Source organism: Eleutherodactylus coqui, chromosome 2 (assembly GCF_035609145.1).
Source record: "Eleutherodactylus coqui strain aEleCoq1 chromosome 2, aEleCoq1.hap1, whole genome shotgun sequence".
Taxonomy (NCBI): domain Eukaryota; kingdom Metazoa; phylum Chordata; class Amphibia; order Anura; family Eleutherodactylidae; genus Eleutherodactylus; species Eleutherodactylus coqui.
This window is the reverse complement of record NC_089838.1, coordinates 51428788-51453985: the sequence shown is the minus strand read 5'-3', so window position 1 is coordinate 51453985 and position 25198 is coordinate 51428788. Positions and strand designations below refer to the sequence as shown.

General features: G+C 44.8%; 1 protein-coding gene across 1 annotated transcript in view; it reads left to right on the top strand.

The window, feature by feature from the left end:
* The window catches only part of LOC136611370 (sodium- and chloride-dependent GABA transporter 2-like), a 77295-nt gene that overhangs the window by 28004 nt on the left and 24093 nt on the right, over nt 1-25198 (top strand). The window contains exons 5-6 of the mRNA XM_066590914.1: nt 24512-24593; nt 24883-25015. Of these exons, the coding sequence (XP_066447011.1) occupies nt 24512-24593; nt 24883-25015 (215 nt within the window). The remainder of the gene's footprint in view (nt 1-24511; nt 24594-24882; nt 25016-25198) is intronic.

The following is a 25198-nucleotide window of genomic DNA, read 5'->3' as shown; positions in this document are numbered from 1 at the left end:
AATTTAACCCCTAATATTTTAATATAGTTAGAGGCTTTCACAAATTGTGGCTGATCAAAGTCAGGATCAGCCCACCCCCTGCCATCACCACCACCTTCATGTTAACTACATGTGGATTACTATACCACACTGCCCCCCCCCCACCCCCACCCCCACTTAATCCCTTTCCCTCTTGCTGATTGATACCATGTATACTGGAAAATGTTTACTAAAAACCCTTTGATCCAAAAAAAAGTCAGAATCAGTATTCGATATTCGGAAAGCTTGACTCTCTTTTTAAACTTGACCAGAGACCCTGAGGCCTTTGAGTAATATCTGATGGCAGCTGATAACATGAGAATCAGTAATCGCCACCGTCACATCATCCGCGTAAGAAACAACTCTCAGAGGCAGACAGTGGGGGACTGCCCCCCCCCTGAAAATCACACCCCTGTTGTGACTTTAGAAACGGGTCAATGGCGAGAACATACAGCAGGGGACTCAAAGGGCAACTCTGCCTCACCTCCGCCTCAACCCTAAAAGTGTCACCCTGCCAACCGTTGATCAGAGAAAAGTTCTCCGCCTTACAGTTTAAAATTTTCAGCCAATCAACAAATTGTCCCAGAATACCATACTTCGACCAAGTGGCCCATAGATGCTCATGTTCTACTCTGTCAAAGGCTTTAGCATCTCTCAAACCTTTCACTTAGGGCTCCTGCACATTAGCAAGAGCGATATCAGTATGTGATTGACGCCCCGATATCGCTCTCGCAATCCTTCTGAATCCCTGGATACCAGGTGTTTCCTCATGGAAAACAGCCTCCCATCCCAGCAGGGCTGAAGAAATCTAATGCTGTGACTTTCACTGGGGCCAGTGGCTTGAAATATAAGCTCTACCCCGAAAATAGTCCATAACTGTAGAAAAAAAAAAAATATATCACCTTAGAAGCGCTGTCCTCTACGGCACGTCTTCTAGCAGGTCCCAGGCACTCTTCTTCAGCTTCTCTTCTAGCCAGGGATTGAAAAATCCCTGCCTCCTGAAAGCGTTGCCTCTGATTGGCTGAGCGCTGTGACAAATCAGAGAGCGCTCAGCCAATCGGAGGCAGCGCTTTCAGGAGGCAGGGATTTTACAATCCTCGGCCAGAGGATAAGCAGAAGAAGAGTCCTGGGGACCTGTTAGAAGGCGCACCGGAGATGACAGCGCTTCTAAGGTGATGTATTATTATTTTTTTTTTCCTACAGTTATGGACTATTTTTGGCGTAGGGCTTATATTTTAACCCCCACCCCTGAAAATCCTCACCACGGGAGTCCCCTGCCAGTGCTGTCACAGCAGTGGCAGAGGATCGCAATCATCTCCCATTGATTTCAATGGGACCGGCGCTTCTGCTGCCGGCCCCCTGGAAACAATGGGCGAGGTTGCAAAAACAATGGACATGCTGCGCCTATGTGAATGGAGCCATTGGCGTCATAATTTTGATGCCTCGCAGCGCTGGGAAATCGTGCAATTTAATCGCCAGTGTGAAGTTGCACTTAGGTATACAACTGCTCCAGAGATGTTCCACCCTTTTACTGTGTCAAACTAACGGACTGCCAACAGTGCCATGGACAAATAGACTAATCTTCAAAACCTACACTTTGCCACAATCTTTCTGTCAACATTCAAGAGGGCGATAAGCCTTCAGTTCTTTATGTCACTAGGCTCCTTACCTTTAGACAGCAGAATCATGGATGGAGGCATCCGGTGATTTTCTAGACAGGTTTTGTACACATCCATGAGGATTGGAGCCAAGAGGTCTCTAAACTTCTTGTAAAATTCTGATATTATACCATCAGGACCTGGCGCCTTCTTCAAATGTACCTTATCAATAGCCTTCTAAAGGCCCTTTTAGACACAACGATTTTTGCTCAAAAATCACTCAAAGCTGTCCTTTGAGCGATAATAGTTGTGTCTAACTGCACTGACATCGTGCAGTTTCCGTTAAGCCATCGCTGATCCCTGATCTTTCAGCATACTGACAGATCCGCGATCAGTTATCAGGAATTCGCAGCGGGATACAGCTCATAATATTGTTCCAGCTGTATCCCGCTACCTGAAGACAGGTGGGGTATGAGGAACACAGCTGTCCAGCTGTGTTCTTCATCCCCCGCTCGGAGCGCTCGGCTGTATAACAGGTGCTCTGAGCGGGGAACAGCTGGATGCAGAAGACAAGCGGCCCTGCTTGTCTTCTGCATCCCCAGCTCGGAGCGCAAGGTGATCGCTCAACGTTTGAGCAATCACCTTGCGCTGTAAAAAAGCACACAACGATTTTCGCTCAAAAATCGCTCAAAAGATTTTTTGAGGAATAATCGTTGTGTCTAAACTAGGCTTTAACCTCCTCCACTGTTAATTCTGCTGACAAAGGAAAAAAGTCTAGATAATTAGTATCAGGGATTGGAGTTGCCTCCAAGAATTGAGTCAGCTCTTCTTTATCCAAAATCATCTTCTGAAATGAGTCAGCATAGTAAGATCTCACCACACCCAGGATACCCTCCCGAGATTTCTGCAAAACGCCCTGGGCGTCAGTGAGACCTGTAACCAACTTGTTTGCCACGCACTCCTGGTAGTTCTCAAAGGGGTCAGGTGGCCCTAAGGACCCATGATCCCATTTAAAAATCAGGGATGTATACTGGTTGCACCAATACTGCCTTATCTTACATTTCAGTTGGTTGATCTTTTGTTGCTCATCCCCACCTGCCATATAAATAAATAATAAAAATAAATCTACTTATTTGTATAGCGCCAACTTATTCTGCAGTGCCTTATTTATTACCCCCATTAAGCTGGGTACTCATTTTACTGACCTCAAAAGGATGGAAGGCTGAGTAAACTTTGAACCGGCTACCTGAGCTGTGCGGGTATTGAATTTACAACCTTCAGGTCATGAGCAAGAGCTTAGGACTGCATTTCTGCTGCCTTAACACTCTACGCTCCCACAGGAATTTGAACAAAAATCGTCCCGTGTAAACGCATGCAGCGACTGAACGAGAATTGTTCAGTCATCCAGTCTCTGATTGAAAAAAACTGAATAACGTGCCATTAATTATAAACAGCAAAATGTGATTGTTCTCAGTAAGAGAAACTAAGTAATCTTGTAGATATCATACCTTTTAATGGCTAACAAAAATACATGATGTTACTGCGAGCTTTCGAACCTCTCAGGATTCTTCCTCAGGCATAATGAAACAGATCTGTACAAATTTACACATATGAAAAGGCACAGAAATAAAGAGACTAATTTGCACTTAAAACAATACTAGGCAAGATGAGCAGGGAAGTAAACAGTACACTATGTCTGTGCCTTTTCATATGTGTACATTTGTACAGTTCTGTTTCATTATGCCTGAGGAAGGATCCTGAGAGGTTCGAAAGCTCACACCTCAATGTCCTGGGATGCGGAGGGAGCAGAACAGATTAATTCCAGAAGATGACATTAACAATGACAATATCTGAGTGAAGATAAACTTATTCCAGCCGTTTGTGCCCCTGTAATTGGGGTAGTTGACTATGCATCTATCCAGGTTGGACATGAGTTTAACCCCTTAGTGACGCAGCTTTTTTGCTTTTTTCCATTTTTGTTATTTCCTACTCCCTTTTAAAAAATCGTAGCTCCTTTATTTATCCATCGATGTCGCTGTATGAGGGCTTGTTTTTTGTGGGATGAGTTGTATTTTTCAATGGCACTATTTATTGTACCATATAATTTACTGAAAAACTTTTTAAAAATTCTAAGCGGAGAGAAATGAAAAAGAAAACGACATTCCACCATCTTTCGGTGCGTCCTGTTTCTATGGTGCACAAACTGCAACAAAAACGACCTGATATTTTTATTCTATGGGTCAGTACGATTACTACGATACCAAACTTATATAGTATTTTTTTTGCTGTAGTACTTGTATTTTTTTTTAAGATATTTAATGTTTTTCAATTATTTTCTGCGGTCATTTTGTGCGCGCAATACTTTTTTTATTATTTTGTCGACGTAGTTGAGCAAGGGCTCATTTTTTGCGGGCTGTCCTGTAGTTTCCGATAGTATCAATTTGGAATACATACGACTTTTTGATCGCTTTTTATTGCATTTTTTCTGGGAGACAGGGTAACTAAAAAAGTGTATTTCTGGCGTTCTTTATTTTTTTTTTTCGGATGACGTTCACCATGCAGGAAAAATAATGTGCTACTTTGATAGATCAGACTTTTACGGACGCGGCGATACCAAACACATATTTTTATTTTATGATTTAGATTTTTAATAATAGATATGGCAAAAGGGGGGTGATTTAAAGTTTTATAACTTTTTTTTTTTTTTTTTTTACAATTAAAAAAACTTTATTTATTTTTTTTTATTTTTTTTTTTAGTTTACTTTGAGGTCCCCCTGGGGGACTTTAACATGCGATGCTTTGATCGCTCCTGCTATAGCATTACGTCATACTGCTTTTTTACAGGCAGTCTATCAAGCCACCCCACGGGGATGGCTTGATAGGCAGTCTGCTAAGGCAGCCCTGGGACCTTTCTAAGGGCCCCGGCTGCCATGACACCTGCACAGCTCCCCCGATCTCATCTCGGGGGGGTGGGGGGGCGTGCGGGACCCCCGAACAGAGTTCGGGGGATTTAAATGCCGCTGTCAGGATTGACAGCGGCATTTAAAGGGTTAATAGCCGCGAACGGCCGAGCGCGGCTATTGCCCGCGGGTGTCAGCTGTAATAAACAGCTGACGCCCACGCTGTATGGAGGGAGATAGCGGCGCTACCTCCCTCCATACACGTCCTGCAACAGCAGGACGTAGTTTTACGATAGCGCCGTCACTAAGGGGTTAAAAGCTAATATCATAGCTCTGCCTGTCTGGTAGATTTATTACTGCCAAGATGTCTGCTGACACGAACACCATCTAGTGGCACAGGAGTTCACGGATCATAAACATCCTGTTTGGAAGTTCTTCTTTGGCATGTCTTTGTTTAAACCTCAACACATTCTTCCCCTTGAACGCCTAACCTGTATAATTAGCGTGTTAGTGCAATTATGCTGTTACATTTGCTGTGAGTGCCATATTAGGTGTGGTTGGTACAACCTACGAGAAATCAACACACAGAACATGTCATGAAAGATGTTCCAAAAGTTGACTCTGTCTTTTTTTATTCAATCACTGAAACCGACCATATACTTACTGATACAAGAGGGCAGATAGCTGCATCCCCTCAACATGCAGGCAGCTAAATGCCAAATAAGGGAGCCAATTACACCTGTGCTGCGCACCGACAAAACAGCCACTCACACAGCCTCTTAATATAGAAGGGGGTAGCTGCTTGGTGTATACTCCTGCACAGAGTTGGTACAAAGTGGCAGACCTTCTGATACATGTAGTCCACCATGCAGACTAGCAACCTATTAATGATGCCATAATAGTTCGGCGGACTGCTCTGCACCACAAAAAGTGAACCACATTGGTACTGCCACCCTGGGCTTCCCTAGCATTTAAAAGCCGCACTGCATGTGAATAGAGCATGTGGCTTTGTGAGCTTAGGTTTTTGGCCAAAATCCAACTAATACCTTGCAAATATTACGTATTATTCACATGCAGTACGGCTTTTAAACGCCGGGGGAAAACAGGGTGGCAGTACCAATGGGGTTCACTTTTAGTGGTGCAGAGCAGCCCGCCAAACTATTATGGCGTCATTAATAGGTTGCTAGTCTGCATGGTGGACTACATGTATCAGAAGGTCTGACACTTTGTATCCACTTTGTGCAGGAGTATACACCAAGCAGCCCCCCCCCCCTCTACATTAAGAGGCTGTATGAGTGGCTGTCTCCTCGGTGTACAGCACAGGTGTAATTGGCTCCCTCATTTGGCAGTTTAGCCGCCTGCATGTTGAGGGGATCCAGCTATCTGCCCTCTTGTATCAGTAAGTATCTGGCTGTTTTCAGTGATTGTTTGATTTTATATTTTCCCTTCTGTGATACGCTGTCTTTTATTATTCGTTCAACAGTTTAAATATTATTTTGAGGAGAAAACAACCCCCCAAGAGATGGCAAGTCATAAGAATAGCAAGCCTCGTGATAACATAATACCTGTTGTAACTTTTATTTCTATCAATCTATTAGCATTTAACCTAATACCGTGGTATATAACTAATCAACATAACCGAAGCACATGTGATTTTGTTTGTTCCCAGCAAATATTTCAAGTCAAGCCTTTCATGTTATCTGACATTTGTTTATGGTTTATGACTGTTTATGTTAAAAGTGTTTTACATCATCAGCTCGTTTGATCTGATTTTTCTTCTGTAGAACAGAAAGATCACATGCTGAAGATACTTCTATAGATAAAACCTTTGTCCGAGATCTGGTAGTTCTAGTTTTAAAACTTCTTTCTGCACTCGTTAGATAAGGAACAAAGACAAACCTGCATTCTTAGGCCTCATGTCCACTAGAAAAATACAATCCGCGCAGAATCTGCCGCTTGTTTCCGCGGCGGATTCCGTGCGGATTGGCTTTAAATGGTATTTTTTTTGCATGCAGATATCTGCACACATTGCTTTCAATGTGATAGCAATGTTGCCGATCCGCGCGGAATCCGTGGCAGAATGGAGCATGCCGCGTTTTTTCTCCCGCGCGCGAAAAACGCAATTCTTTTAAAATACCATCCGCGGGTGCAAAAATCAATTTAATGGACCGCGGATGGCCAATGATTCCGTATGGGCAAAATCCGCTGCGGAATCCGCAATTCCATTTAGCTAGTGGACATGAGGCCATAGTAACAAGCCTTTGTCTCGTGTTTGATGTATATATTTTCTGCAGAGCTGTTCCAACTGTTTCTCCTACAAGGGTTTCAATGTATCTGAAATAAACTTCTTTAAGGCATAAATAATAATAATAATGTAGCTTAAGACAAAATTGATAATATTTTATTTGTCATTTCCCTAATATTCTCCCTTTTGTGACTATGTCCATACTGTCACCTCAGTCGATGAGGTTAATAACTAATTGCAATCAAACCCTCCTTTATATCCAGAATGTGAACCTATCAACTATATGTGGGAGAGATACCTACCTAACGCGGAGCAAATACCCCGATAAGAGCAGCTCTACTTCTTGTACTTGTATTCTTCCTAAACTGGGGAAGTCAAAATGGCAAACACAATTTTGTTACATATAACAGCTGGAAACAGAACACAACCAATGACTAGCCTTGTAGTCATTGTAAGGCAGCTGATTAAAGTGAGGTTCTCAGCACTTTTTTTTAACCTACTTTGCATAGGTAGGGTACATAACAGAACATATCTAAAAATAACATATACAGCGAGGCATAACAGTAGTATTTGGAAAATAGCCTGAATTATTCCTATGAACCACCCTCCAATAGAATTGAACCAGTTAGCTGGATTAGAAAAAAAAGAGCACGTCATTCCACCACGAGTCCTGTTTCTCCTAGAAACTACCCACTGGGACCTTGTGATGTTTTATAAACTTGTTATCCCAGTCCTCCTTGAGGACATCATTCATGGCCCATATGTTTGGGCCAAAACACAATATCAAGAAAGGTTATAGCTCAATGCTGCTGAAATTATTCTTACTCTAGGGTGTAGATCTTTATACAATTGCTGATGTGGATCCAATTCTGTTTGCCTTTGAGCTTTACAGAGGTGGAGGTCATCAGAAACAATTGGTATGGTCCATCAACTCTTGGCTCCAAACTTTTTCTATGTCTTTTTAGGACAACCCAGTCACCTGAAAGCAAACTATGTGAGCCCTCTTTTGAGTCTAGATCTGGAATCAAGGAAAATACATATTTATGAGTGACAGTTAACTCCTGATATAAGGTACTCACGTGGGAGGTAAGGTCCCTATGCTAGGCCTGGAGAAAGTATAGGTCTGTTACAGGTGCACTACCAAACAAAACTTTATAGGGACTCAACTTAGTGTTACGACTAGGTATGGTTCTGACTGAGGAGAGGGACTAATAAAATATGTACCTTTATTATCTTCTATGACTTCTGGTACACTTCTGTGCAAATTGCTTTGCTCCACAATTTCTTAGCCGAATTCTTGGCATCTGCATTTTTATTTATTTTATTTTACAAGCCATACCTCTATTTAACGTGAGAAGAGGTCTATGCAAACAAACACAAACTCCAAAACACCTACTTTTGGAAGATGTATGTAGTTAATCTGCAGTCGCTAAAACAGATAGTCTGGCTGCAGCTTACAGAGAGAGGGTACCTTGACCAATTGGCCTGGGATGTGATGGGAGCATACCATGCAGCCCTGTACAAACCAGGTCGCATCAGTGTTGAACTCTGGAGCAAACCAAGCAGAATGCACTTTACCACACTTGACCTCCTCGAATTGATGGGTTGGCCCAAGTGTGACATAATGGAGTAGAGCGTGCAGGATAGGCACAGGAGCTTAGCCTTCCTCCAGATCCTGTCAGCGCTCTGTTCTCCTTTCTTTTGCCACTCCTTTTCTCGCTTTGAGGTCTGTTCCTGCAATTTAAGCAACAGAGAGATATCCATACCCGCTTTGGGTGCAACCAGGTTAACAGCTGTTATGTCATTTAAGGGGAGTCAAGCTGATGTTTTGGCTGCTGCGTCTGCTCTCCAGTTCCCTAGAGCCTCAGGAGTTGTATCTTGAGTATGAGCTTAGACTTTCATGATAGCCATCTGTGCAGGAAGAGCTAAAACCTTGTTTTAGGCGAGTTCCAGGCCGAGTGCATGAAGCTTCTGTACAGTACACAGAGGGTCTCACCTGCTGGATTTGCTGTTTTTAGCTTATAGATGCAGCATATCTCCACCTGCAGCATTTGTTTCTTACACTTTAGCTCCTCCATTTTCTTTACCAGAGCTGGAATCTCCTATGCCAGTTGCAACTCAGTTGCACATGCTGTCTCTTTACCCAGCTAATCAGAGTCAAAGCTTCCCGGATGCAAGAGACGTGCGCCGTAGCCGGACAGCGCCCCTTTTAGGTGATATATTCCTTTTTTTTGTTTTTTTACACAGCCTCACCTTGCTGGTTCTGCTTTGTACCTTTTGTGTTTACAACTGAAAAATCATCTCAACTCACTTACTGTATGTGCACAGGCTTTTGCATACTGGGGCTTGTTGGCCACTTCATATCACTCTTAGCCATACTAGTTGTTGCTATTTTTACATTACTTACTTACAATTATTTTCTTCTTTCTTTGTACTTGTAGTACTGCCATTCAATGTTTTCTTTTGCTCAAACTTCTCTTTAGTATTTGCATCCATACTGGAAGCAGCTTAGGAATTGTCACCCAGTGGAGGCCTGGAAGCCTAGGCTTTACATAGGAAGCTTCCCAGCCCAAGCTGGCTCCTACCTGAGCTATCTCCAGACACGAGGAGAGCTACCAACGCACAAGCTGACTGCTAGGAAGCAGTATTATAGTAGTTATATTCTTGTACATAGGAGGCAGTATTATAGTAGTTATATTATTGTACATGGGAGCAGTATTATAGTAGTTATATTCTTATACATAGGAGGCAGTATTATAGTAGTTATATTCTGGGCTGACTTTGCTGTCGGCTACAGGCTCTACCGTAGGGATGGGCTGCATCTTAATGGGGAGGGTGCAGCTGTGCTGGGGGAGAAGATGGCTAGAAGGCTGGAGGAGTGTTTAAACTAGGGACTGGGGGGGAGGGCAAAATGAGAAATAGTGGGGTAGCCAGTGTAGATAGCGACCTGGGTCAAAGAAATGGGAATGGGGGTCGAGCGGGGGGGGGGGGGGGGGGGGGGTTAGTACAGTTAGAAATGTGAGGTCAGCCATTAGTACGAATAGCAACAAAACGAATTTAAAAAACAAAAATAACTATATCAATTGTATGACCACAAATGCACGAAGTCTGATTGGTAAAGTGGGTGAGCTTGAAGCAAGAATGACTGATGAGAGTTATGATATAGTTGGAATAACGGAAACATGGCTTGATGATAAATGTGATTGGGCGGCGAATTTACAGGGGTACAATCTCTTCAGAAGAGACTGAAGGAACCAGAAAGGGGGAGGGGTATGTCTGTACGTGAAATCGAACTTAAATCCGAGACTACGGGAGGACATAGGGATAGGAGAAGAACAGGTGGAATCTCTGTGGGTAGAAATACAGGGAAGAAAAAATAACAAAATCCTGATAGGGGTTTTCTATAGACCACCAAAAGCAACAGAAGAAACTGAAAACTTACTATTAAGGCAGATAGAAGAAGTGTCAAACTGCAATGAAGTAATTATAATGGGGGACTTTAATTATCCAGATATAATATGGAAAAATGAGACCTGCAAATCTTACAGGGGTGAAAAATTCTTGAGAGTAATTAAAGATAATTATCTGAACCAACTGGTGCAGGAACCAACAAGAGGGAGGGCCATTCTGGACCTAGTACTAACTAACAAACCGGACCGAATAAAGGGGGTGCAGGTTGGGGGGCACTTGGGGAACAGTGACCACAATATAATCAACTTCCAGCTGTAATTCAATAAGAATAGAGATGAGCGAACGTACTCGTCCGAGCTTGATGCTCATTCGAGTATTAGCGCGTTCGAGATGCTCGTTATTCGAAACGAGCACCACGCGATGTTTGAGTTACTTTCACTTTCATCTCTGAGACGTTAGCGCTCTTTTCTGGCCAATAGAAAGACAGGGAAGGCATTACAACTTCCCCCTGCGACGTTCAAGCCCTATACCACCCCCCTGCAGTGAGTGGCTGGCGAGATCAGGTGTCACCCGAGTATATAAATCGGCCCCTCCCGCGGCTCGCCACACATGCATTCTGACATAGTTCAGGGAAAGTGCTGTCTTGGTGGAGTTGCTATAGGGAGAGTGTTAGGAGTTATTTTAGGCTTCAAGAACCCCAACGGTCCTTCTTAGGGCCACATCTAACCGTGTGCAGTAGTGTGGAGGCTGCTTTTTGCAGTGTTGCACTTTTTTTTTTTTTTGTATATCGGCCATGCAGAGCATTGCGTCCTGCAGTAATTTTACATTGTCCAGGGCCAGTAGTGGTGAGGCAGGGACAGAAGACATATTTAGTGTATATAGGCAGTGGGCCTTTCCAAAAACATTTGGGAAAAAAAATCTATTTGGGCTGCCTGTGACCGTCCTCAGTGTACTGGGTCTCTGCTGGGGGTAGTTGTCCTAATTCATACGCAGCCAGCTACGTGTTACAGCAGGCTTGCGCAAAATTCTTTCCTGGCTCTGCTGTGCGTTCCGTAAGCGAAGTCAGCCTCCAACCACAGGCCAATAAGCGGCACATTTAATTACAGCGTTCTGTTTCTGCACTACTGGTAATACACCATGCTGAGGGGTAGGGGTAGGCCTAGAGGACGTGGACGCGGCGGAGGACGCGGAGGCCCAAGTCAGGGTGTGGGCACAGGCCGAGCTCCTGATCCAGGTGTATTGCAGCCGACTGCTGCGGGATTAGGAGAGAGGCAAGTTTCTGGCGTCCCCACATTCATCTCACAATTAATGGGTCCACGCGGTAGACCTTTATTGGAAAATGAGCAGTGTGAGCAGGTCCTGTCGTGGATGGCAGAAAGTGCATCCAGCAATCTATCGACCACCCAAACTTCTGCGCCGTCCACTGCTGCAACTCTGAATCCTCTGGCTGCTGCTCCTCCTTCCTCCCAGCCTCCTCACTCCATTACAATGACACATTCTGAGGAGCAGGCAGACTCCCAGGAACTGTTCTCGGGCCCCTGCCCAGAATGGGCAGCAATGGTTCCGAATCCTCTCCCACTGGAGGAGTTTGTCGTGACCGATGCCCAACCTTTGGAAAGTTCCCGGGGGCCGGGGGATGAGGCTGGGGACTTCCGGCAACTGTCTCAAGAGCTTTCAGTGGGTGAGGAGGATGATGACGATGAGACACAGTTGTCTATCAGTGAGTAGTAAGGGCAGTAAGTCCGAGGGAGGAGCGCACAGAGGATTCGGAGGAAGAGCAGCAGGACGATGAGGTGACTGACCCCACCTGGTTTGCTACGCCTACTGAGGACAGGTCTTCAGAGGGGGAGGCAAGGGCAGCAGCAGGGCAGGTTGGAAGAGGCAGTGCGGTGGTCAGGGGTAGAGGCAGGGCCAGACCGAATAATCCACCAACTGTTTCCCAAAGCATCCCCTCGCGCCATGCCACGCTGCAGAGGCCGAGGTGCTCAAAGGTCTGGCAGTTTTTCACAGAGTGCAGACGACCGACCAACAGTGGTGTGCAACCTGTGTCGCGCCAAGATCAGCTGGGGAGCCACCACCACCAGCCTCACCACCACCAGCATGCGCAGACATATGATGGCCAAGCACCCTACAAGGTGGGACGAAGGCCGTTCACCGCCTCCGGTTTGCACCGCTGCCTCTCCCCCTGTGCCCCAACCTGCCACTGAGATCCAACCCCCCTCTCAGGACACAGGCACTACCGTCTCCTGGCCTGCACCCACACCCTCACCTCCGCTGTCCTCGGCCCCATCCACCAATGTCTGTCAGCGCAGCATCCAGACGTCGCTAGCGCAAGTGTTGGAGCACAAGCGCAAGTACGCCGCCACGCACCCGCATGCTCAAGTGTTAAACGTGCACATAGCCAAATTTATCAGCCTGGAGATGCTGCTGTATAGGGTTGTGGAAACGGAGGCTTTCAAAGGTATGATGGCGGCGGCCCCGCGCTACTCAGTTCCCAGTCGCCACTACTTTTCCCGATGTGCCGTCCCAGCCCTGCACGACCACGTCTCCCGCAACATTGTACGCGCCCTCACCAACGCGGTTGCTGCCAAGGTCCACTTAACAACGGACACGTGGACAAGCACAGGCGGGCAGGGCCACTATATCTCCCTGACGGCACATTGGGTGAATTTAGTGGAGGCTAGGACAGAGTCAGAGCCTGGGACCGCTCACGTCCTACCCACCCCCAGAATTGCGGGCCCCAGCTCGGTGGTGGTATCTGCGGCGGTGTATGCTTCCTCCACTAAACCACCCTCCTCCTCCTCCTCCGCAACCTCTGTCTCGCAATCAAGATGTGTCAGCAGCAGCACGTCGGCAGCAGTCGGTGTCGCGCGGCGTGGCAGCACAGCGGTGGGCAAGCGTCAGCAGGCCGTGCTGAAACTACTCAGCTTAGGAGATAAGAGGCACACGGCCCACGAACTGCTGCAGGGTCTGACAGAGCAGACCGACCGCTGGCTTGCGCCGCTGAGCCTCCAACCGGGCATGGTCGTGTGTGACAACGGCCGTAACCTGGTGCCGGCTCTGCAGCTCGGCAGCCTCACGCACGTGCCATGCCTGGCCCATTTCTTTAATTTGGTGGTTCAGTGCTTTCTCAAAAGCTTCCCATGCTTGTCAGACCTGCTCGGAAAGGTGCGCCGGCTCTGCGCACATTTCCGCAAGTCCCACACGAATGCTGCCACCCTGCGCACCCTGCAACATCGGTTTAATCTGCCAGTGCACCGACTGCTGTGTGACGTGCCTACACGGTGGAACTCTACGCTCCACATGTTGGCCAGGCTCTATGAGCAGCGTAGAGCTATAGTGGAATACCAACTCTAACATGGGCGGCGCAGTGGGAGTCAGCCTCCTCAATTCTTTACAGAAGAGTAGGCCTGGTTGGCAGACATCTGCCAGGTCCTTGGAAACTTTGAGGAGTCTACCCAGATGGTGAGCGGGGATGCTGCAATCATTAGCGTCACCATTCCTCTGCTATGCCTCTTGAGAACTTCCCTGCAAAGCATAAAGGCAGACGCTTTGCGCTCGGAAACAGAGCCAGGGGAAGACAGTATGTCGCTGGATAGTCAGAGCACCCTCCTGTCTATATCTCAGCACGTTGAGGAGGAGGAGGAGGAGCATGAGGAGGATGAGGAGGAGGGGGAAGAGACAGCTTGGCCCACTGCTGAGGGTACCCATGCTGCTTGCCTGTCATCCTTTCAGCGTGTATGGCCTGAGGAGGAGGAGGAGGAGGAGGATCCTGAAAGTGATCTTCCTAGTGAGGACAGCCATGTGTTGCGTACAGGTACCCTGGCACACATGGCGGACTTCATGTTAGGATGCCTTTCTCGTGACCCTCGCGTTACACACATTCTGGCCACTACGGATTACTGGGTGTACACACTGCTCGACCCACGGTATAAGGAGAACCTTTCCACTCTGATACCCGAAGAGGAAAGGGGTTCGAGAGTGATGCTATACCACAGGACCCTGGTGGACAAGCTGATGGTAAAATTCCCATCCAACAGCGCTAGTGGCAGAAGGCGCAGTTCCGAGGGCCAGGTAGCAGGGGAGGCGCGGAGATCAGGCAGCATGTACAGCACAGGCAGGGGAACACTCTCTAAGGCCTTTGACAGCATTCTGGCTCCCCAGCAAGACTGTGTCACCGCTCCCCAGTCAAGGCTGAGTCGGCGGGAGCACTGTAAAAGGATGGTGAGGGAATACGTAGCCGATCGCACGACCGTCCTCTGTGACGCCTCTGCCCCCTACAACTACTGGGTGTCGAAGCTGGACATGTGGCCTGAACTCGCGCTGTATGCCCTGGAGGTGCTTGCTTGTCCTGCGGCTAGCGTCTTGTCAGAGAGGGTGTTTAGTGCGGCTGGGGGAATCATCACAGATAAGCGTACCTGCCTGTCAACCGACAGTGCCCACAGGCTTACACTCATCAAGATGAACAAAGCCTGGATTTCCCCAGACTTCTCTTCTCCACCAGTGGACAGCAGCGATACCTAAACAATATGTAGGCTGCACCCGCGGATGGAAGCATCGTTCTCTATCACCATCAAAAACGGGGACATTTTTGCTTCCTCAATCTGTGTATAATATTCATCCTCCTCCTCCTGCTCCTCCTCCTGAAACCTCACGTAATCACGCCGAACGGGCAATTTTTCTTAGGCCCACAAGCCTGTCATATAATTTTTGTAAACAATTTTTATACGTTTCAATGCTCATTAAAGCGTTGAAACTTGCACCTGAACCAATTTTTATTTTAACTGGGCTGCCTCCAGGCCTAGTTACAAATTAAGCCACATTAACCAAAGCGATTAATGGGTTTCACCTGCCCTCTTGGTTGGGCATGGGCAATTTTTCTGAGGTACATTAGTACTGTTGGTACACCAATTTTTTGGGGCCCTCGCCTACAGTGTAATCCAATTAATTTTTTGCCCACCTGCATTAAAGCTGACGTTACCTCAGCTGTGCTGGGCACTGCAATGGGATATATTTATGTACCGCCGGTGGGTTCCAGGGAGCCACCCATGCTGTCGGTCCACACGGAGTTGTAACTGCATGTGTCCACTTCTAAAGAACCCCAGTCTGACTGGGGCATGCAGTGTGGGCCGAAGCCCACCTGCATTAAACATGACATTACCTCAGCTGTGATGGGCAATGCAATGGGATATATTTATGTGCCACCGGTGGCTTCCTGGCACCCACCCATGCTGTCGGTCCACAGGGACTTCACAATAGGGAGTTGTACCTGTCTGTGTCTATGAATTAAAAACCCCGGTCAGGTTGGGGCATGCAGTGTGGGCCGAAGCCCACCTGCATTTAATCTGCCGTTAGCTCTGCTGTCCAGGGCACTGCAATGGGATACATTTATGTACAGCCGGTGGGTTCCAGGGAGCCACCCATGCTGTGGGTGCACACGGAATTCCCATTGCGGAGTTGTACCTGCCTGTGACTATTTATAAAAAACCGCGGTCTGACTGGGGCATGCAAACACCTTGACAGAATGAATAGTGTGTGGCACATAGGTTCCCCATTGCTATGCCCATGTGTGCAGCTCCTGATGGCGGTGGCACAGGATTAAATTTCTCACTGCTTCTGTACAGCATTGTGGGCTATCGTCCTGCCCCTTTTAAAGAGGGTCGCTGCCTAGCCGTGCCAACCCTCTGCAGTGTGTGCCTGCGGTTCCTCGTCATGGCAGACGCACTTATAAATAGACATGAGTGTGGCGTGGCATGAGGGCAGCTGAAGGCTGCGCAGGGACACTTTGGTGTGTGCTGTGGACACTGGGTCGTGCGTGGGGGGGGGGGGGGTTGGGCAGCATGTAACCCAGGAGAAGTGGCAGCGGAGTGTCATGCAGGCAGTGATTGTGCTTTGTTGGAGGTAGTGTGGTGCTTAGCTAAGGTATGCATTGCTAATGAGGGCTTTTCAGAAGTAAAAATTGTTGGGAGGGGGGGGCCCACTCTTGTGGCTTAATAGTGGGACCTGGGAACTTGAGATGCAGACCAACATGTAGCCCCTCGCCTGCCCTATCCATTGCTGTGTAGTTCCCATCACTTTCTTGAATTGCCCAGATTTTCACAAATGGAAACCTTAGCGAGCATCGGCGATATACAAAAATGCTCGGGTCGCCCATTGACTTCAATGGGGTTCGTTATTCGAAACGAACCCTCGAGCATCGCCAAATTTTCGTCCTGAGTAACGAGCACCCGAGCATTTTGGTGCTCGCTCATCTCTAAATAAGAATCCTTATCAGGGAGCGACAAACAAACTAAACTTTAGTAAAGCAAAATTTGATCAGCTCAGAACTACTATCGGTAATATTAAATGGGAGAACATCCTCAAAAATACCAGTACAGAGGACAAATGGGAAAAGTTCAAAAGGATCCTAATCACCTCATGTGAGCAGTTCATTCCCTTTAAAAATAAAAGAATCTCAACCAAAAGGAAACCAATGTGGCTCGACAAGACGGTAAGAAGGGCAATAAACGAAAAAAAGAAAGCGTTCAAACTACTAAAGCAACAAGGCAGTGAAGAAGCGCTAAAATCGTACAGGGAAAAAAACAAAATATGCAAAGATACGATCAAAATTGCCAGGGAGGAGGCGGAAAGACTGATCGCCAAAGAGAGCAAAAACAACCCAAAACTATTTTTCAACTATATTAACAGCAAAAGGATTTGCAGGGAGAGCACTGGCCCTTTAACAAATAATGCAGGGGAAATCATTGAAGATGATGGAGGGAAGGCAAATCTATTAAATAGTTTCTTTTCAAGTGTATTCACAAACGAAAAGGAAATGCCACACAAGATACAGGGGAATAAAATAAACCCCTCGCAAAATATGTCATACCTAACACAGGAGGAAGTGCGGAAAAGGTTAAAGAAGATTAAAATCGATAAATCGCCAGGCCCAGATGGAATACACCCAAGGATACTAAGGGAACTAAGTGATGAGTTAGCTAGGCCGCTATACCTAATATTTCTAGACACTATCAAGACCGGTGTTGTACCATTGGATTGGCGCATTGCCAACGTGGTTCCAATTTATAAAAAGGGGACCCAAAGTGAGCCTGGCAACTACAGGCCGGTAAGTCTCACTTCAGTAACGGGAAAATTTTTTGAGGGGATTCTGAGAGACGCCATCGATGAGCACCTCAAGGAGAACAAGGGAATAACTCCTCACCAGCATGGATTCATGAAGGGTCGCTCATGTCAGACAAATCTGATCAGTTTCTACGATGAAGTAAGCTCTAAGCTGGACCTGGGAGAGTCTATTGATCTTGTATATCTGGACTTCTCTAAAGCATTTGACACTGTGCCACATAATAGGCTAATATACAAAATGAGACAGCTTGGATTTGGTGAAAACGTGTGTAATTGGGTTCAAAATTGGCTCAATGATAGAAAGCAGAGGGTGGTAATAAATGGCTCATACTCGGATTGGGCCACGGTTGCTAGTGGGGTGCCACAAGGTTCAGTATTGGGCCCCATTCTGTTCAATATATTTATCAACAGCCTGATAGAGGGGCTGCACAGTAAAATATCAGTATTTGCAGATGACACAAAATTATACAAAATAATTAATGCAATGGAGGACAATGTGCGGCTACAAACGGACCTAAATAAGCTGGGGGCTTGGGCAGAAAAATGGCAAATGAAGTTCAATGTTGATAAATGTAAGGTTATGCACATGGGCAGCAAGAATGGATGTCACCAATATTCACTTAATGGGGTACCGCTAGGGAAAAGTGATATGGAAAAAGACCTGGGGGTACTAGTGGATTGTAGACTAAACTGGAGTAACCAATGCCAGTCAGCTGCTGCAAAGGCAAATAAAGTTTTGGGATGCATTAAAAGAGGTATAGGGGCGAAGGACGAGAACATTATTCTTCCATTATATAAGGCACTTGTCAGGCCTCACATGGAATACTGCGTACAGTTCTGGTCACCGGTGCTCAGGAAAGATGTTACGGTATTGGAGGGGGTTCAAAGAAGGGCAACTAAACTAATACATGGAATGACGGGACTGGCATACCCAGAGAGGCTATCCAAATTGGGACTATTTACTCTAGAAAAAAGAAGGTTAAGAGGTGACCAAATAACCATGTATAAGTACATGAGGGGACAATACAAGGATCTCTCCCAGGATCTGTTTATACCCAGGACTGCAACGGTAACAAGAGGGCATCCGCTACGTTTGGAGCAAACCAGGTTTCATCACCAACATAGAAAGGGGTTCTTTACTGTTAGAGCAGTTAGACTGTGGAACTCTCTACCTGAGTACGTAGTGATGGCAAAATCCTTAGAGGAGTTTAAAAGGGGACTTGATGTCTTTCTAGAGAGGAAGGATATTATAAGCTATAAATCTAAGATTATTTGTTAATCCGGGTATGCAGGCAGGTAGGAACTATTAGGGGTTGATCCAGGGAACAGTCTGATTGCCATTAGGGAGTCGGGAAGGAATTTTTTCCCCAAAAGGGCTATTGGCTTCTGCTCTTGGGGTTTTTTGCCTTCCTCTGGATCAACAAAACAGGAGGCTAGACAGGCTGAACTAGATGGACATTGTCTTCATTCAGCCTTACGAACTATGTTACTATTATACCATTACCATTATAACCCCCAGACAGCATGCCCGATGCCTTGGGGTCACACTGGACTCTGACCTCTCCTTTTCCCCCCATATCCAATCTCTGGCCCAAACATGCCACATGCACCTCAGAAATATTGCTAAAATACGTCCGTTCCTAACCACGGACACGCTAAAGACACTCGTGGTTGCGCTCATCCACTCCCGGCTTGACTACTGCAACTCGCTACTCATTGGCCTCCCCCGCACTAGACTCGCTCCACTCCAATCCATACTAAATGCAGCAGCTAGACTCATTTTTCTATCCAGTCGTTATTCAGACGCCTCTACACTATGCCAGTCGCTGCATTGGCTGCCCATCCACTGCAGAACTAAATTTAAACTGCTATACCTCACTCACAAAGCTCTGCATGGCGCTGCGCCACCATACATCGCCTCCCTACTGTCAGTATACCACCCAGCGCGCTCACTCCGATCAGATAACACCCTCAGACTAAACACCCCTGTAATAGGAACCTCTCATGCTCGCCTACAGGACTTCACTAGAGCAGCACCCATCCTCTGGAACGCTCTACCCCAAGGCATCTGGACAATTCCCGATGCACGAAATTTCAGACGTGCCTTAAAAACGCACCTCTTCAGGGAAGCATACCAAATCTCCTGACCTAGTCCCTCGCCCCTCCCTATGGTGCTCCACCCTGTCTGCCTTCTGATAAATGATCTGTACATAAAATTTCCTACTGCCTGTTTCCCCACCCCCTGCACCTCCTGTACCACCCCCAACCCATTTGTGTCTAACCCAATGTATCTCACATTGTAATTGTTGCAATTGTTGTATTGTTTTGCATTTATCCATGCCTGAAAGCGCTGCGGAATAAGTTGGCGCTATACAAATAAAGATTATTATTATTATTATTATGTTATACATAGGAGGCAGTATTATAGTAGTGATATTCTTATACATGGGAGCAGTATTATAGTAGTTAAACTTTTTGTAGATAGGGTAGTAGTAAGGTAGTTATAGTCTTGTACATAGAGGGCAGTATTATAGTAGTTATATTCTTGTAGATAGGGTAGTAGTAAGGTAGTTATATTCTTGTACATAGAGGGCAGTATTATAGTTGTTAGAGTAGTAGTAAGGTAGTTATATTCTTGTACATAGAGGGCAGTATTATAGTAGTTATATTCTTGTACATAAGGGGCAGTATTATAGTAGTTATATTCTTGTACATAAGGGGCAGTATTATAGTAGCTATATTCTTGTATATAGGGGACAATTATAATAGTTATATTTTTATACATAGGAGGAGGCAGTATTATAGTAGTTATATTCTTGTACGTAGAGGGCAGTATTATAGTAGTTATATTCTTGTACGTAGAGGGCAGTATTATAGTAGTTATATTCTTGTACATAGGGTACAGTATTATAGTAGTTATATTCTTGTAGATGGGGTAATATTATAGTAGCTATATTTTAGTACATAGGAGCAGTATTCTAGTAGCTATATTCTTGTATATAGGGGCAGTATTATAATAGTTATATTCTTGTACATAAGAGGCAGTATTATAGTAGTTATATTCTCTTACATAGAGAGCAGTATTATAGTAGTTATATTCTTGTAGATAGGGTATTATTATAGTAGTTATATTCTTGTACATAGAGGGCAGTAATATAGTAGTTATATTCTTGTACATAAGAGGCAGTATTATAGTAGCTATATTCTCTTACATAGAGAGCAGTATTATAGTAGTTATATTCTTGTACATAGGGGGCAGTATTATAGTAGTTATATTCTTGTAGATAGGGTATTATTATAGTATTTATATTCTTGTACATGGGAGCAGTATTATAGTAGTTATATTCTTGTACATAGGAGACATTATTATAGTTGTTATATTCTTGTACATAGGGAGCAGTATTAGAGTAGTTATATTCTTGTACATAGGGAGCAGTATTAGAGTAGTTATATTCTTGTACATAGGGAGCAGTATTAGAGTAGTTATAGTCTTGTACATGGGGGGGCAGTATTATAGTAATCTTCTTGTATATAGGGGGCAGTATTATAGTAGCTATATTCTCTTACATAGAGAGCAGTATTATAGTAGTTATATTCTTGTACATAGGGGGCTACCCTGGATACGCCAGCCCGGGTTGCTCTGGATCATACCCGCAACCCCTGTCCCTGCCTACTTGCCTACACTCCTGGCTAACCCCAGGGGGGCAACTGGGCGGCGGTCCCTGCGCTATCTAGGGGCCGAGAAGGAGCGCTGGCACAGCTAGAAGAAATGGGTAGACTACCGACAGGACAGACAGGTAAAAAAAAAAACTACACGGAACAATACTGATAGTACCGAGGCAGATGGAACAACCTGGCAGATGGTAACAAAATAGCAGAAAAGCTGACAGATGCAGGAGACGTACAGATGCAGACTAGCTAGCAACCTGAGGGAAACCAAGAACTGGCAGTGATTGCAGTCACTGCCAGACTTTAAAACAGAAGCCTCCGCCCAGAGCCGGAGAGAGGGAAACGGCCAACTCTCCATAGCACATCAAAAGGGAGCTCGTGCACGGCAAGCGCACTCCCAGGTTCGCGCGCGCACGCACGTCGCCTCCAGGACTACCAAGCGCGCCGCAAGCCACCAGCAGCACGACGGTCCGGCACCCGCGCCCTCGGCAGCCAGACCACAAGTCGGGGGTGCGCATGCCCCAACCACAGGACCCAGCACACCGCTGTCTCGGGAGGAACCGCAACCGCCGCATTGTAACTGCAGTATTATAGTAGTTATATTCTTGTACACAAAGGGCAGTATTATAGTAGTTATATTCTTGTACACAGGAGACAATATTCTAGTAGTTATATTCTTGTACATGGGGAGCAGTATTATAGTATTTATATCTTCTTACATAGGAGAAGTATTATAGTAGTTATATTCTTGTACATAGGGGGCAGTATTATAATAGCTATATTCTTGTATATAGGGCAGTATTATAGTAGTTATATTCTTGTATATAGGGGGCAGTATTATAGTAGTTGCATTGTTATATTCTGGTACATAGGAGGCAGTATTATTGTAATTATGTACTTGTACATAGGGGGCAGTATTATAGTAGTTATATTCTTGTACATAGGGGGTAGTATTATAGTAGTTATAGGGTCATTCCGTGTCAGTTCACCCAACGCTCCCGGTCGACCATCTCAGATTTCAATGACACTTTGCACAAAGATAGACCCTGACCCTAAACTAAGATAGCCAGAATATTAGGCTTCAAAGTGCTTTGGTTCACGAGCTACAGGTCTTTATCTAGGGGGTTGTCATGTGATTACAGCGCGCAACCTGAAAAAAGTGGTGATTTCAATCCATTGCCAAGCCAGTTCCAATGACTCTAGAGCAATGAAACTTCACACACTAGGAGAACTTTTGGTGCTGAATCCAGCAAAGCTACTCAGACTGCCACTCTTATCATCATTCAGCCACCATTGCATGTCAAAGTAGCTGAAAAATTCTATCGCGCAAAATAAAACTCATATTTTAAGCAGTAATAACTCATAATCTATGCAATCCAACTCAGCTATGAATTTATCAATGTGTACTCCATAGAAATGTTTCTCATTATTCACATTATGGACCCAAAAGGATGCATAGCTCTTAAGATACAATGAGTCAAAAATGGCAAAAAACAGTTTCATGCAAATTTTTCCCTTTTTCAAAGGCGAAAATCGGAATGTACTCCATTATTTTTTTTTTTTCATTTTTGTTTCATTTGGAAGAGAATTTTTTGCTCTACAAGATTCGATGTTTTTCATTTTGTTCCCAGACCTTCTAGACGGGAAAATATCAATGTCTGTGAAGGTCCTATGCACTCGCGGAGGTCAAATAATAAAATAAGTGTAAGTTTTGCATGGATGTATAATTAGTTTAGAAATCATGAGAAGGTAAATTATTTTTGGAATGAGACAACTTTTTGTGCTCAAGAAACTTGTGTGATCAAAAATTGCATAGCAAGTTCAGGTGAGCCACAAGCTTTGGCCTAAGATGGTCAGAATATCCTTGAGTGTTGCATAATGATTGTGGTGTATTACAGTGATCACTGGGCTTATTTAGCACTCTATCCATATTGGATACTAAGATTATCTAAGGCTAGCATTTGTGTAATAAATAACTATAGTTTACAAGTGACTGATTGTGCACCAGCAAAGATGAAGTGAAAAATGAGCAGAAAGGAAGCGCAACAAGCCAGCTCCCCCACTACCATCTGAGATGGTCGACCGGGAGCGTTGGTTGAACTGACACGGAATGACCCTATATTCTTGTAAATAAGGGACAGTAATATAGTAGTTATATTCTTGTACGTAGGGGGCAGTATTATAGTAGTGATATTTTTGTACATAGGGGGCAGTATTATAGTCGCTATATTCTTGTACATAAAAATCACAGAGGTGAGAGAAAAAAAAACATTCACTGCATACAGAAAATGCAGGTGTTAGTTCTGCATTTTGGCCAAAATGCATAGGCTGACTGGCCACGTTGAGGCCACCACGCGTCCATCAGTACCTATGCTATCTCACTATTAACTACAGTACATTAAAATCACAGAGGTGAGAGAAAAAAAAACCAAAGACATTCACTGAAAGAGCCAAAAAATGCAATACCCGATAGGCACAATCGCTGTTAAGCAGGCACAATTCCCATAAGGTAGGCACAATCGCTGTAAGGTAGGCACAATCGCCGTAAACCCTCATACGGTAGAATGCAGCCTGCCAAACTATGATAAGGAGGAGCTACTTGTTCAGTGCAGACTATGATTATGGCGATTGTGCCTGCCTTACGGCGATTGTGCCTATCAGGTATTGCATTTTGTGGCTCTTTCATTGAATGTCTTTGTATTTTTGTACAAAGGAGCAATATTGTAGTAGTTATATTCTGGTACATAGGGGGCAGTATTATACGGTAGTAGTTATATTCTTGAACATAGGGGAGCAGTGTTATTGTAGTTGTATTCTTGTACATATGTGGCAGTATTATAGCAGTTATATTCTTGTACATAGGAGGCAGTATTATAGTAGTTATATTCTTGTACATAGGAGGCAGTATTATAGTAGTTATATTCTTGTACATAGGGGGCAGTATTATAGCAGTTATATTCTGGTACATGGGTGGCAGTATTATAGTAGTTATATTCTTGTACATAGGGGGCAGTATTATAGTAGTTATATTCTTGTACATAGGGGGAAGTATTATAGTAGTTATATTCTTGTACATAGGAGGCAGTATTATAGTAGTTATATTCTTGTACATAGGGGCAGTATTATAGCAGTTATATTCTTGTACATAGGGGGCAGTATTATAGCAGTTATATTCTGGTACATGGGTGGCAGTATTATAGTAGTTATATTCTTGTACATAGGAGGCAGTATTATAGTAGTTATATTCTTGTACATAGGGGGCAGTATTATAGTAGTTATATTCTTGTACATAGGAGGCAGTATTATAGTAGTTATATTCTTGTACATAGGGGGCAGTATTATAGTAGTTATATTCTTGTACATAGGGGGCAGTATTATAGTAGTTATATTCTTGTACATAGGCGCAGTATTATAGTCGTTATTTTCTTGTACATAGGGGGCAGTATTATAGTAATTTTGTTATTGTACATAGGGGGCAGTATTATAGCAGTTACATTCTTGTACATACATCATCTCCTTTTTTCATGTCGTCCCTTTTGTTTCCTCAGAAAACTGCATAGATTTTCACAAGAGTAACAGCACTCACAACATGACAATAAATGGAACGTCGAGCGTCATAGAGTTTTGGGAGTAAGCTATAGGCTCTTTCTGACCATCCTAAAGTACTAATTTATTGGTTAATGCCCTTTTAAGCATCTTCTTCCATCTTCTCCCTGATTAGATTCACATACAGCAATATCCTTGCTCTGAGTATTTGGACATTGCTTTATTTAGGACCATAATTTATGCCTAGTATAGATTTCTACCTCTTTATTGGATATCATCCAGCTTTTTGGGTGTAAATGTAACACCACTAGATGTCCCAGAGGTATATTGATAGATTCCACACAAACAGAATAATACCCTGTTTTCTTTGCAGGAAGCGAGTACTAAATATATCCGATGGTATTGATCATATTGGGAGCTTACGTTGGGAGCTCGCTTTGTGTCTTCTGCTGGCCTGGATCATCTGTTACTTCTGTATCTGGAAGGGAGTCAAATCCACAGGGAAGGTGGGCGAATTTTCTTTTAATTTACCCTTACCACGCCTTTATATGTAAGTGACCAGGGGTAAACAGCCGAGTTGGGCAAACTGCTGTGTCCGAAGGCCCAGAAGCAGAGGGGATCATAGGCTCTCTTTCTGTACCAGCAAGATCCAGCCGTGGGCTTCCAAGTCAAAAATTGAAAGATATGAG